Source organism: Mercenaria mercenaria, chromosome 2 (assembly GCF_021730395.1).
Source record: "Mercenaria mercenaria strain notata chromosome 2, MADL_Memer_1, whole genome shotgun sequence".
Taxonomy (NCBI): domain Eukaryota; kingdom Metazoa; phylum Mollusca; class Bivalvia; order Venerida; family Veneridae; genus Mercenaria; species Mercenaria mercenaria.
This window is the reverse complement of record NC_069362.1, coordinates 104131903-104145941: the sequence shown is the minus strand read 5'-3', so window position 1 is coordinate 104145941 and position 14039 is coordinate 104131903. Positions and strand designations below refer to the sequence as shown.

The following is a 14039-nucleotide window of genomic DNA, read 5'->3' as shown; positions in this document are numbered from 1 at the left end:
CGATCAAAATGCCTTTTGGCCAGTCAGAAGTACAATGAAAATCCACAACTTGGTTGCTGTTTCGCCTGGATGATATACGAACAAGAGAAGCAACGTGCATATTTGATGGCTGTTTTAAGGCAAGTGGATTCATCGATGATAGTTAAGCCTTTGGCTGCCTCAGATCCTGATGAAAGCTTCAAAGAAATTAGATGAGCAAGGCAAGATATCAGACGAGAATGAAAATGAAAATAATTGCTGAAAACAAAGAGACAAAGTCTGCTGACAACAGTAACGAGCTAACATAGATTTTACTAAATGTTCGTTTTAATATTGCATAAATATGGTGACATTTAAAGGCTACATTATTTCGTAATATATCTATTCCAAATGAATGCTTAATATTCTTTGACAGAGATTACATTGAAAATTCTTAAGTATTACAGCTCATTGATTGGCGTTTCCATCCATTAGTTTAGCTCGAGCGCGTTGTAATTTCTTGCTCTGTGCGCACATGTATGTATATCTTCCGGAAATGTTTGCGTCTTTTTGTTAACACTTTCATTCATTCTGTATAATTTTTAACAGATATGTTTCGATTTTATTTATTAATTTTGTTGGGTTTAACGTCGCACCGACGCAATTATAGGTTAAAAGCGACTTTCCAGCTTTGATGGTGGAGGAAAGCCCCAGATGCCCCTCCGTGCATTATTTCACCACGAGCGGGTACCTGGGTAGAACCACCGACCTTCCGTAAGCCAGTTGGATGGCTTCCTCACATGAAGAATTCAGCGCCCCGAGTGAGGCTCGAACCTACATCGATGAGGGGCAAGTGATTTGAAGTCAGCAACCTTAACCACTCGCCACGGAGGTTTCGAAAGTGTGTTTTTTTTTTTTAAAGACAACCAGTGTTGTAATTGCCACACGAATATTAAAAAAAGTACGAATTTCCAAATGTCGCATTTGAGAGAGACTGAGGTTTAAGCGTTTTTTCCATTAACAAAAACATCAATGTATGCGCAATTTCTACGGTAAAATGTTTAAGATTATTCAGTCTGTGCTAAAATGCCAAGTCATGTAACAGACAAAACGTTAAGTTTTTAATCTTTTTCTTAAGTAAGTACTTTATTAATATTTTTTTCTACTTTTTCAAATCATTTCAAAAGCATATATAAATGGCCTTTATTTAGTAAATGATACTGCAGAAAATTTGCTTGATAGTGAAGAAATACAGCTTTTTTTCAAGTTGACCCTATATTCTGTATGATGAAGCAGCATTAAAGAACTGAAATTCCTTGAGAAAATGCTACAATTTTTAACCTTGTACCTGACCCGTGTGCACTGTAGAACGCCGCAGCTGTCTTGTGTCGAACATTTCATGTTATCATGTCAGGGCTCGCTACAGTGTCTTATTATGTTAAAAAAACTATGTTATTGTGTCAAAGTGGGGTGTCAACTTGTCGAAATAGTGTCTTATTAGGTTAAAAAGCTATATTATCATGTCTAAGTGTTATGTTAACTTGTCCAAATAGTGTCTTATTATGTTAACTGGCCCTGTTATCGTGTCAAAATGTGATCTTGTTCACAGAGTGTGTTATTATGCTAAAAATCTATGCTATTTTGTTAAAGTATCTTTTGATCTTGTCTGCAGAGCATGTTATCATGTTGAAAATTTATGTAAGCTTTAAAGGCACCGTGCTATTTTGTCCACTGTGCATGCTATAATGTTAAAACGCTATGTTATCATGTTAAAATGTCGAGTGATGATCTTGTCTACTGTGTACCACTGAGCGTGCTGATATGTTAAAGCGCTATGGTTTCTTGTTAAAATGCCGTGTGCGCATTCATACCGAGCGTGCTATTATGTTAAAATGCTAATTTATCTTGTCAAATTTTGGTGTATATTTGTGGAGACAGTGCTTTATGATAAAATGCTATGTTATGTTGTCCAGGTGTGATGTAAACTTGTCCAAATAGTGCCATAATTTTTTTATGTTATCATGTCAAAGTTTGGTGTTAACTTGTCAAAACAGTGTCTTGTTATGTTAAAAAGCAATGTTATTATGTCAAAGTGTGGTGTTAACTTGTCAAAGTAATGTTTTAATATGTAATATGGTATGTTATCATGTCAATGGGTGGTGTTTATTTGTTCAAATAGTGTCTTATTATGTTCACAATTCGTGTTATCTTGTCAAAGTGTGGCATTTACTTGTCAAAACAGTGTCTTATTGTGTTAAAAAGTTTGTTTTCATGTTTAAGTACGATGTGATATTGTCTACCAAGCGTGCTATTATGTTTAAAAGATATGTTATCTTGTCAAAGTGTAGCGTTAACTTGTCAAAATAATGTCTTATTATGTTAATATGGTATGTTATCATATCAAAGCGCGATGTTAAATTGTCCAAAAATAGTCGTATTATGTTAACTAGACAAGTTATCATCACAAAGTGTGATGTGAACTTGTCAAAACATTGTCTTATTATGTCCAAAAGCTATGTTATCTTGTTAAAGTATCATTTGATCTTGTCTAGCTTTTTAACATAATAACACGCCATGTAGACAAGATTACACGGTGCTTTGATAATAATAACATAGCTCTTGGACATAATAAGACATTATTTGGACCTCACACTTTGACGTGTCATAACGCGGCTAGTTAACACAATAAAACACTGTTTTAAGTTAAAACCACACATTGAGAAGATAACATGACCAGTTAACATAATAAGACACTGTTTTGACAAGTTAACATCACACTTTGACAAGATGACACAGTTTTTAACATAATAAGATACTGTTTTCACAAGTTAACACCACACAATAAGACAGCTGCAGCGTTACACACTACCGATCTGAAATATATATTTCATATGGGATTACAATTGTCTGTGTGCTATATATAAATACAAGTGGTTTATCGCGGCCAGAAATTTGTACAAACCGGACAGAAGTTGCCAAATTGTCATTTGTGCAGGAAAGAAGCGTTTACCATAATGTCCAGTACTGGACAGGTATAGTGACCATGCACGGACACAGCCAATTTTCTCAGAGGGGGTCCGATCTCCTGGCCCCCACCCCACCCTGGAAATTTTGAAATTTAGCACTTCATTCTTTGCATTCTTTGACAGTTTTAGGGACTAACCTGTTAAATTTGGGAAAATGATAAAATCAAGCTTTCTTGAAGGTAAAATTCTTAGTTTCTTTTAGATAAATAATATGAATTATGTCGGGGTCGTATGTAGCAGCAGCCGCATATACTTTACATGCAGTCCTAATGTTGCCTTTTTCGAAAAACATTTTCTTTCCTTCTTGTCTTCTTTCCTTTTTTAAAGATTTTCCAGAGGGGGTCCGGACCCCCGGTCCCCCCTCCCCCCTCCTCTGGATCCGCGCATGGTGACATATCATGCTTTCTGTTTATGCAGGTAAACTTGTGTTTGGTTAAATTTCCACAGAGCACAATTGTCTGAACAGTGTACAAACTCATTACTGTTTTTTCAGGCAAGGGTGGAAAAAAGTGGTAGACAATGAAAGCAGTAACATTTTTATTTAAAAAAAATAAACAATGAGACAAACATTTCCAACATCTTTGGACGGTTCAAAAATCCCATGTTAAACATACGATAAAGCCCGAAACGCGTGAAAATGTTCCGAATGTAAATCGGGTGAAGTGGGCGCTCTATGCATAGAGTTAGATTATGCGTCTAGATACTGTACCAGAGGGGTCGGTCAACTGTGGTTATAACACACTAAATAGTTGTTGTTCTTTATTCTATATAAAATTGACCTAATTCCAATGACCGCAGCACACATCAGGACCCATTTTAAATTTCTGTAACCTACATTTTCTTGAAGAATATTGTCAGTACTAACTAAAAATCAAAAGAAAAGTAGGGGTCATGTTTGATGCAAGAAAAATAATTTCAGTCAAACACACAAACTGCAAAATCAGCTAAAAACGAGACCCCAAATTATACTGGTGGTGTATGATCTACCTTTCCATGAAAAATTTTGTAATGTTATTTCATTATGAAAATGCTACCTACATGTCAAGCATAGATCTGTCATGTGATTTTAGCAAAAAAAATTGCAAAGAAAATAAGGAAAATAGCTCTATAGAGCAAAAAACTGAGGACTATTTGTATCCGCCATTATGCGACTACCATTTTTTTTCGCGCCATTTTTCTTTTTAGTGTCTGTATGCCTTGTGGGTTATTGATTAAACTGGGCGAGTCTACTTACTTATTACTTGAGGATGAAAAAAAAAACGTGTTTTTTAAATGTTGCTCTTAAACAAGGGTGGCGGTTGAACTACTAAAGGTACAACAACAGTTAATTCACAACAAATCGTACGGTATGTTTTATAATCAGTAGAAGCTAGTCGTATTTACGCTTATGAGACCTGTTTCACCCATAAGTAAAGAATTCACAGGTCCATCATGAAATATTTTCCCCAGCGCGCATATACTTTATTGGAATTTCCGCTTCGTTATATTGTTTATTGAGGAATTATTTAATAATGGAAAGGAAAGTCTACCGCTACCGGATATGGTTTCAATGCAGAATGCTTAAGAAAAAAAAGGCCCATTACAACCCCATTACATAGCATTAGAATCCCTATTACAATAATTGCATTTTTTATTTATTTATGTATTTTTAGCTCACCTGAGTTAAAGGCTCATGGTGAGCTTTTGTGACCGCTCAGTGTCCGTCGTCAGTCGTGCGTCGTCAGTCGTCCGTCGTCCGCCGTGTGTCCGTCAACATCTTCCTGGAAACCACTGGACAGAATTATAACAAACTTCACAGGAATGATCCTTGGGTGGTCCCCTTTCAAAACTGTTCAAAGAATTTAATTCCATGAAGAACTCTGGTTGCAATGGCAACAAAAAGGAAAAACTTTAAAACTCTTCTTGTCCAAAACCGCAATGCATAGAGCCATGATATTTGGCTTGTGACATCATCTAATGGTCTTCTACCAGTTTTTTTAATTATGCCCCTGGGATGGAAAGAGGCGCCGCACCGGGGGGTCCCAATTTTTACATAGACATATAGGAAAAAACTTTTAAAATTTTCTTGTCTAAAACCACAAAACAAGCAACAGGATTATTCAAATTATGCCTCTAGGGTGATAAGAGGCCCCGCCATGCGGGGTCACTTTTTATATGAGTAATATAGGGAAAAATACTTCAAAAATTATCAGATCATATTTCCTAGACTGTTTAATTATATTTACCTGATGTACCCAAGTGATTACGGGTCACCTTACTTTGACCTTGACCTAATGACCTACTTTTTGTTTTAAGATACAGCCTTGAAATTTGGATGACATGTACAGTTTTGCATACCGATCTTAAAAACTGACTTTCAGTGACCATGAATATGACCTAATGACCTACTTCCTTAATATTTTAGCATCAGTTTGCCATTTGAAACATGTGGCTCATATTACTCAGGTGAGCGATTCAGGGTCATCATGGCCCTCATGTTTGTAATTACAAAATGAAATCATTTAATTTTTCGTTTAAATAGGAGTTCTAGTTCAAGTGTTTATTACGAATTTTTCTTTTAGCTATCCTTGCATTCAATCGGTAACGAGGCATCAAATTACTAAATCTTGATGGTCACACTAAATTGCTGACGACTTAACTGATTAAGTATAACTAAGGATTATCGGAAAATGTTAACGATAAATATGAATTAAGACGGAAATACGACCAGTGCATGTATTTTGTTCTAGGGATAACCCCAGGCACCAGTATCGGACCTGGGACGTATGTATCTTTTGAAGGGGGCTCATATTTCACTACATATTTTTTATTTTGGACTCATTTAGGATAAAAACAAGAGCTTGTATCAGTCTGCCCATAGTTTTTTTCCCAGGTCCGATACTAGTGCCTGTGGGGATAACTAACAATTTACATACTTAAATGAAACCCAACGCAAGCGGCAGTTCAAATTATTCAGGATATTTCATTGTGGAGCCTTTTATTGTTACTATGTTATCATAGATCTATATAATAATTATGTCTTATGAGCAAAAACAAAACAAGTTATTTAAGCATGAAATAGATAGCAGAACATAACAAATACGTGAAAGAATCATTGATACAAGTTGATATTCAATATTCAGTATAACGCCAAGTTGTACAACAGTTGATCTAGATTGTAATGATCATTCACAGTATATATAATTGTCACTATTATAATTTCAATTGGCTTCTTTATATTAAAGTCGCAAAACTGCAAATAATTCTATTTATAACTTTCTAAATATAGCATCAATGGGTTTTCACATATTATATGTAAAAGTTAGCAAAAATTATTGTAAAAGTATTATTGATTTATGTATAATTAAATAGGTAGATTTAAGAAGTTGTTAAGGTTCGTCTAACCAAGTTTTGATTCAGGTGGTGCAAAACATGTGACAATTGGCGTAAAAAACTTCTCAGTTTCTATTCCGTGCCAGTGACCATGTCATGGAAAAAGATGGAATCATGGCAATGGCCTTTTGAGTATACAACTATTGCCCGTGTTTACCTACCCAGGTCTTGGGACACTAAGCATGTGGACTTTAACGATTTTTCTATAGCATGTAGCCTTTGCAGACGCTTCAGTATATATAATATCAGTCCAACAGTTGTTAAACTGTTGCAAAAAGATAGTAATAAGTACATGTCCCTTTGTGGCGGCCAAAAAGTAACGAACGAGGAAAAGCAACATGTATTCTATGTTCTGGAACAACTCTTTTACCAACCGGATGTTGAAAGTTCACTTGAATTGAACCCTGAATTATATATAAACGAACTACATAAAATAAGCTCTGAGCAGAAAGACCGGACAGGGGAAAACAAATACAAGTATGACATGAAAAGAATTACTTACCTACACACAGGAAAGCAACGATTGCGAATACCAGACCTATTCGACAATGTCAAGAAGTATGCCAGTATAATATTTCTAGTGGTTCTCTTTAGCACAATTTACATCACTTGGGATGTGTTACAAAGTTCCTCTTTACCAGTCGTGCAATCTTACTATAAATTGGGTACGTTTTTCGTTTCATCTAAAGTAGTCTAACTAATAGGACGTTTAGGCCAGCGTTATAATTTTTGGTTTCAGAGATGGCAACTTTAAAATATCAGAATCATTAAACTGGAAGTCATCCCAATAAAATACTAAAATCTAAATAACTATTTGATAATGTGAAAAGACCAATATAGATAGAAAAGCAAAAACGGAAAATAATTTTATTCAAACTATTTTCTTTTCCTGAAACAGCTTCAAAGCAGAGGCCATACCAAATTGATTCATAGTTCTTCGGAATTTTTTTTTAAAAAATGGGAGCGAGCGAGCGAAATTTTTTTTTTTTTTCTCAATTTTGATTTTTTCAGAGGCGGGTAGCTTTCACATGGAGCGAGCGGGTATTTTTTTTTTTTTTTTTTTGCAGTTATGATTATACATGAAGTTAACATTTCTTTAAGAATAACACAGAACTTAAACATTTACAGTGTGACTAACACAGTAGATAGCTTTTCTATATGTTTTAAAGACTACAAGAATGGTTTTGCAAATAAATTCTTGCTAAAACTCACTGAATCACTTTGTTTTTATTTTGTATTTATAATTACTAAGGGATGAGTGTCTTATTTTTAATATTGATTGTTCTACATTAATCTGAAGGCGTGCCCATTTAACTGCAGAGGATGAGGAATATTTAACACAAAATGGGCACCCAAGTGAAATAATTAACATATCTTCAGAAACCCAGTTAGATGGCTTCGACACATGAGCAATTATGTGCCCCTAGTGAAACTCCAAACGGTAGAGGTGAGGGGCAAGTAATAAGTCACTTGACCAATGAGATCAAACGGAGTTGGGCACACAGTTAAATGCTTCGACATTGCTCGAATCCCATTGGAATAATTTCTTAATTAACAGATCAGGCTAGCTTAAGTTTTTATGGCAGAGGTTCATTTCAGTCAAAAATGATAACAGACGGACAAAAAAAATGATCCCAGTATGGCCACTCTTAAAAGTGTTATTTGTTGTGCTTTGACTGACCAAGAAATTTTGAGTTGGGAAGGTCTGTTTTTTTCAGATTCTTTCTTTCAATCAATTCACAGCAAATTAATATACTAACAGGGAAATTGGGGTTACAATACGACAGAAATTATTTTTTATATCTACACTACTTATTTGAAAAGCTAAACATTTTTTTAATTGAATATATGCATTTTGATAGAATATCTGACTGCAGTCCTAAAGAAGTTTCGTTCAAAACGATTTGGGCCCCAGACAATTAATGTGATGGATCAGTCAGGATCTGTGAACAAACTTCTTTTTTTTAAGAAAGCACTGGCTTTGGCTTGAGATCTAAAATAATGAACTAAACAACTGATAGCAAATGGTTTGAAAACTTTATCTGAACAATATTTCTATGTTTAATCAAAATATTTTTAATTGAATCCCCGTGCACGTCTTACAAGCCGGGCTTGTTCTTTTCACTGTATTGAACAATCGTAGAACGTGCCTACTTTATCACTTACCGGCACATCGAAGGCCATGTGTGGCACTAGCACAGACACTCCAGATTTAAAACAAATGATGAAAAACATCATAATTCCCGACTTTTTGAGTTTGAGACATCAGCTACATGTATTACGAACGCATGAATTCCGATCAATATCACTTTGACGCATTAAAACAGCGATAAAACCTGTTTTGCCGTTATCATTCCGGACCGCGTAAGCAGAAATTTTTTTTTTCGGAGATTTTTATGTACGTGCGGGCGGGTGAATTTTTTTTTTCTTTTTCTCGGGAATGAAATCGTTGATGCGGTAGTTCCGACGAACGACAAATCAATTTGGTATGGCCAGAGAAGTATATTAAGTTCTCGAGCTTTCTAGTTATAAGTTGCAATTGTTTAGAAAATTACCTCATGGGTACTATCGCATTCTTAAGAATACCAACTTTAAATGTCATACTAAATTCCTATCGGTAGAATATTACTATGACCTAGTTAACACTAACATTTTGACTATATTTCAGAGACGTATTTGGATTGACGAAGAATTTCGATTGTTGGTCGTAGTCACTTTGGTATTATTGACTGCTATTATTTTACCTACCATACTTGTCTGTAAGGCGTTACTTGGATAATACATATGGTACAGGTAATGTTGTGTTGTGTCGACTTTTGACATTGACAAGAATGATTAATTATCAGTTTCACGTTAAGTTATTTTATAGATTCATATGTCTATTAATGACATAAAAGGAGCAACCAAGGCAAGAAAATTTTAAAATCGTTATTTTTTTTTGTTATAAATAGATCTGTATGTAATAAGTATAATATATTTTGCGCTAACCAGATTATAAATCCTGCGCTGTTCCAGCAGGCTAGTTGTTGGAATTGCCATTACTTGAGACATTATTCATTAATCAAGTTCAACAGGAAAAACCACATTTACAAACTCGGCCACCTATACAACACACTATTGACGACATAATAGAAAACTTTTACAGGTCTGGTTGAAAAACTTCTGTCAGATTATGAATGTAGAGGTATGTATAAACCATGGAAACCACACAGACTGCTTACAGACATTTTTGACCTCATATTCTAACATACCCTTCAGTCAACAACTAAGGACATTTTAAAAAGCGTTTGCACGATTGTATCTGGTGCCAATACGAAGCAAAGTCGTGTACTGAACATCTGGGGCGACATTATCAGGTACAGAAAGAAAAAGCACCAATACATGGTCAATTTAGAATCAACATCAGCGATAGCAAAATTTAATCTGGCATTCTACATTAGAGTTAGACAACACGAAGTTATTTATGATTTGAATGAATTTATTTCAAAAAGAATTTCTAGTTATCTTAAGAGTCTAAATATGGATAGACCAGTGTCGGCCTTACTTAACAGAGAGTGTCTTGTGATTTTAGATTTGAATAAAGGTAACATTCGTTCTCCTCATGAACTACATCGACAAATCATGGGAACATACAAAGTATTATTATTTGTACATGATTCATAGGTAATGACAAAACGTATATGTGGCATAGATAAGGTATCATGTTCCGAGTTATTAGCTCAATGTGGGGAAGTAACCACACTTACTGTAACAAGAAGAAAAGGAATAACACGGCGTTCTATGCCTAATGAATACGATTATGTGATGACAAACTTAAGCAAAGAAATTAACACTGCTCTCTTCTTAAAGTCGTTTCAATGTAAACTTGGGACTAAATTATTCGACATAATTTTCCAAGACATTCGTTCTCCAAACTCTTTAATTACAACTGAAACTGATCTACATAATTTTAAAAAACAAACTAAATCTGGACAAATCTATGTGAGAAACTTGGAGCTGATAAACTGTGATAGTTCCATACTGTTTCTTCATCCTGCAGAAAAGGTTGTATTCAAAAAAGGGTATTATCTCAATGAATTATTAGTTTAAAACTGCATGCTTTGTTTTCCAAGTTGTATAAATTTGAGAACGGTGGTGTTTTCAGACATTATTATTGGCCGAGAACAGATTAATATTACATTATCTGAAGATAAAATCAGAAAGTTCAAGTTGTTTACCCGAACACATGATGTAGTGTTGAAGATATTCATGCCATATTTTGACAATTCAGTAAACTTCAATAAAGAAGACTTCAGCATTGAAAATCAGCGCTGTAACTCGATTGGAAAAGAAATCATATTTAACCAAATATGTCACCAACTTGTCATTTCTGATCCAAATAATGCAGAAGCGTATGCATCAAAGAGTAAAGATGATGATGTCATTATAGTTGTTCTGACTCGTGAAATGCATACGACTTGTAAATCTCAACAATTGTTCAGAAACTTTCCAGTCGAAGTAAGACCATATTTTCCTTCATCAAAATCATCTGTGCGTGCTGAAAACTCTGTTGAGAGCATGGACGAAATGTTAAATGAAACTTTTTCTAAACAGCTTTTCGCATTAAACGAAACCGTGTCTTACCATGCAGATAAGCTAATGGAGCAACATAGTAATTTAGAAGCTATTAAAGTCAGTTTAGTTCATATTAGTGAGGAAAACAGTATTGAAGCAAGTCCTTGTGTAGTTTTATATTGCCGATGCAAATCTTTCATTCCATATGGAGAACGGTCTTTTCCTACTTATCTAAAACATCCCAGCGAAGACATTGCATTTCTCACAAATGTTAGGGAAGGTTATTTCATACCATGCAACAATGGAAAGGTCATGACAGGATTTGCAAAACTTTGGAACAAGGAGATGGCGATGGGTTGCAGCATAGGTCCAGAAAACGAACCTTTTAGCGCAACATGTGGACCCTTCGTAGATGTGAAAGGGACAAGCGAAACATGTTTCTTAACAGACATCTGTTTCAACCTTTATCAAAACCAGACCAACAAGTCATTGGGACAAAACTTGTACAACCTGCAGATGGTGACATTATTCCGTCACAAGCATCTGCAATCCATAATCCAGTAGCAGCCGGAGTGGCAGGTCAGCAAGGAAACAACACTCCTGAACGAAGATGCGGAGAAGTAATCGATCTGCTCTCAGTGAAACTGTTGATGCTGTGTTGGTAAGGATCGACGATGCGCGAGTTCCCAGACGAGGAAACTATGTTAACGTGACGAAAGACGATCTGTACTTCGCAGGTCAGTATTCATTGACAAAAATAGGTAGTACAAAAACGTCTGTCTGATATTAATACACATGTTCGAAGCATACATATTTTCAGACGTCTAAAGTACTGAAGACGCTCGCAATTAGTGCAAAATTTTGTCGTCAAAACTATGCCTTTTTTTAACTTAGAAAGATCAAAGTTTTGCACATAAGCAGGTTTCTGAAAAAAACTGGGCATAATGGTTTTAAAATTTAATCATAAAATTACTACATTCAGTAAAGGTCCAAAACCCTGACTTGCATTTTATTAAATGATTCTCTCTTTAATAACGAAATTCCAGTGAAAGTTTATCTATGTAAGCTGGTTCCATTTACCATGTTAGCTGGTTACTATGTTTCTTCCTGACTGAACGCTTTTTAAACTCCAAACGCGTACTTAGCATTATCAGCTGACCTAACATATCCAGATTCCATACTTGTACTAAGTTGTGCTCCTTCCGTTTTATATTAAATTTTGTTGAAGCTTTTGTATCTAAGTCAATATTATATGGAAGGATGTAATGTCATTAGAAAACAGCCTTTTGAGCGTTTTTATTAACAGAAAAATACATTTCTAGTAATTTGCTTGATATACTCTTCAGGATTTTCCTACCAAAATTTCCCAACTTACAATGATGGAAGCACACTAGATGCAAGACCTTTGACAGTCCATGACCGAGCGACGGACAGGGTGATTAAGTTTGGAAAGGAGACAGGGCCCCGCAAAGGAACTCTTCATCTGTCTTCAATGGCAGTTAAAGAGGATATGTATACAGGTTCAGTGCAGTTGAATGGAAGACCATATGGACATACCCTTAAAAATCAGCTTCAGATTGACTCTTACGCTTCAAGCACATTCTTTCAAGCTGGTGATTCTGGTTCCGCTGTTTTTCTTGTTGATAAGGAAAATAAACTTCATTGTATCGGATTGGCGATAGGGGTGATGTCTGACCTTACTACCGTTTTCACGCCCATTCAAAATATTCTACAAGGTCTTGGAAGACAGTTAGGCAAAACTTTGGAGATAAAGAAGTTCGAGTTAGAGAAAATGGACGAAAGTTGAGACAAAAAGAATGGAATTTGATTCCAGACCGTGCCTTTTGTTACGATTACTTGTGCGAGGGATCACCTTGAGTAGAAATCTTTTCTTAACACCATGTTGTAATCTAAGAACATTGTAAAGCTTAATTGTGAGCGCACTAACAACTAGTTCATTCTCAAGTGGTAGTTTTATCAATTGTCCGTCCCTAGGCGGTTCCCTGCAGTGTTTCTTCAGTTTATTTGTTTTGTAACTTTTGTCTAATTGTTTTACTTTGTGAATGTCTATTGTTTACATATCAATGCATACACTGCTGTGAGGTTTCGGTTTGGTATTGCGTGCCTTTTCATACTGGGTCTTATACCAGATAGAAATATCATGAACATTCATCTCAATCAGAACATTCGAAAAAACAATCTTAAAATACGAGGAGTGCCTCTGCCATAAGAAACACTGAGAATAAGTGACTGGTGCAAGCCATTAAATTACCATTTGTTTAATATTTATAATTATACTGCTAATTTGCCGAACTGCATGTTTAGGTTGAAATGGGCTAGTATTTTTCCCGTTCATGACCATGTCTGTCATACTTTACATAGGGGTAGGGCCACTTTATTTCTGGTCTGATGCTAGTGCCTCGGCGAATTTTAATTTTTCAGGAGCAAACTGCTAAAATTACACGATTGTATGTTTTGTACTTACCTCACTAACGTTCCTTACAATACTCACGAATTTAATAGTTTAATCAATCTATATTTTTGTCTGATAATTTATACTTACTCTTTTATCATTTATTAGTAATGGAGCATTCAGATTACTGTTCCACATGTATGCCAGCCATAAGATACTACCTCACTTGTAACCATCACCTATAAAATGATGATACCACCTACGTCGAACATTAAAATTTTTGAAAATGTTTTCTCCTATTCATTTCATTTTATTAATGCTGAACTGAAACTTAACAAACTCCTAACGGCGTATGCCTTTGATTATATATCACACTCTCAAACAATTTATATCCCCTGCCGAGTAGGTTGTTTTCGCTAATGAGGGAATTGTATTTTGAAAGATACGTTATTTGTTAGATACTATCTTCTATCAAATTAAGGAAGAATTCTGTCCTATAGTGATCTATATTTGTATTAATTTTCATGAATATCCATCAATGGGTTACTTTTTGTGGGAGTTTATGAACTTTAAAACAATAAAGGGCAATAACTCTGGAGTAACTGAAGATATCCAGACGATAGACGTGTATGCTCCACTGCCCTGTAGTGATCTATATTCGTGTTAAATTTCATGAAGATCCATTAATGGCTTATTAAGCTATATAGGAATTTATT

The 14039-nt window shown here is 35.2% G+C and overlaps 1 protein-coding gene across 2 annotated transcripts; it reads left to right on the top strand.

The window, feature by feature from the left end:
- The first annotated feature begins 9503 nt into the window (after positions 1-9503).
- On the top strand, positions 9504-13604 carry LOC128548685 (uncharacterized). 2 transcript variants are annotated; one of them, XR_008367232.1, is made up of 2 exons: positions 9504-11647; positions 12257-13604. XR_008367232.1 is itself a non-coding variant. In XM_053524045.1 (2 exons), exons 1-2 carry the CDS (start codon positions 11521-11523, stop codon positions 12715-12717), a joined length of 588 nt encoding a protein of 195 aa, XP_053380020.1. In that variant the 5' UTR covers positions 9688-11520; the 3' UTR covers positions 12718-13604. The 2 variants fall into 2 exon arrangements, 1 of the variants encoding a protein (XP_053380020.1); XM_053524045.1 differs by having other exon boundaries at positions 9688-11647.
- Positions 13605-14039: the final 435 nt, after the last annotated feature.

Bases quoted from the DNA above. Each gene is read 5' to 3' on its own strand.
- LOC128548685 (XM_053524045.1), top strand. From the start codon at position 11,521: ATGCGGAGAAGTAATCGATCTGCTCTCAGTGAAACTGTTGATGCTGTG. The intron at 11,648-12,256 runs GTCAGTATTCAT...TATACTCTTCAG, and splicing joins AGACGATCTGTACTTCGCAG to GATTTTCCTACCAAAATTTC.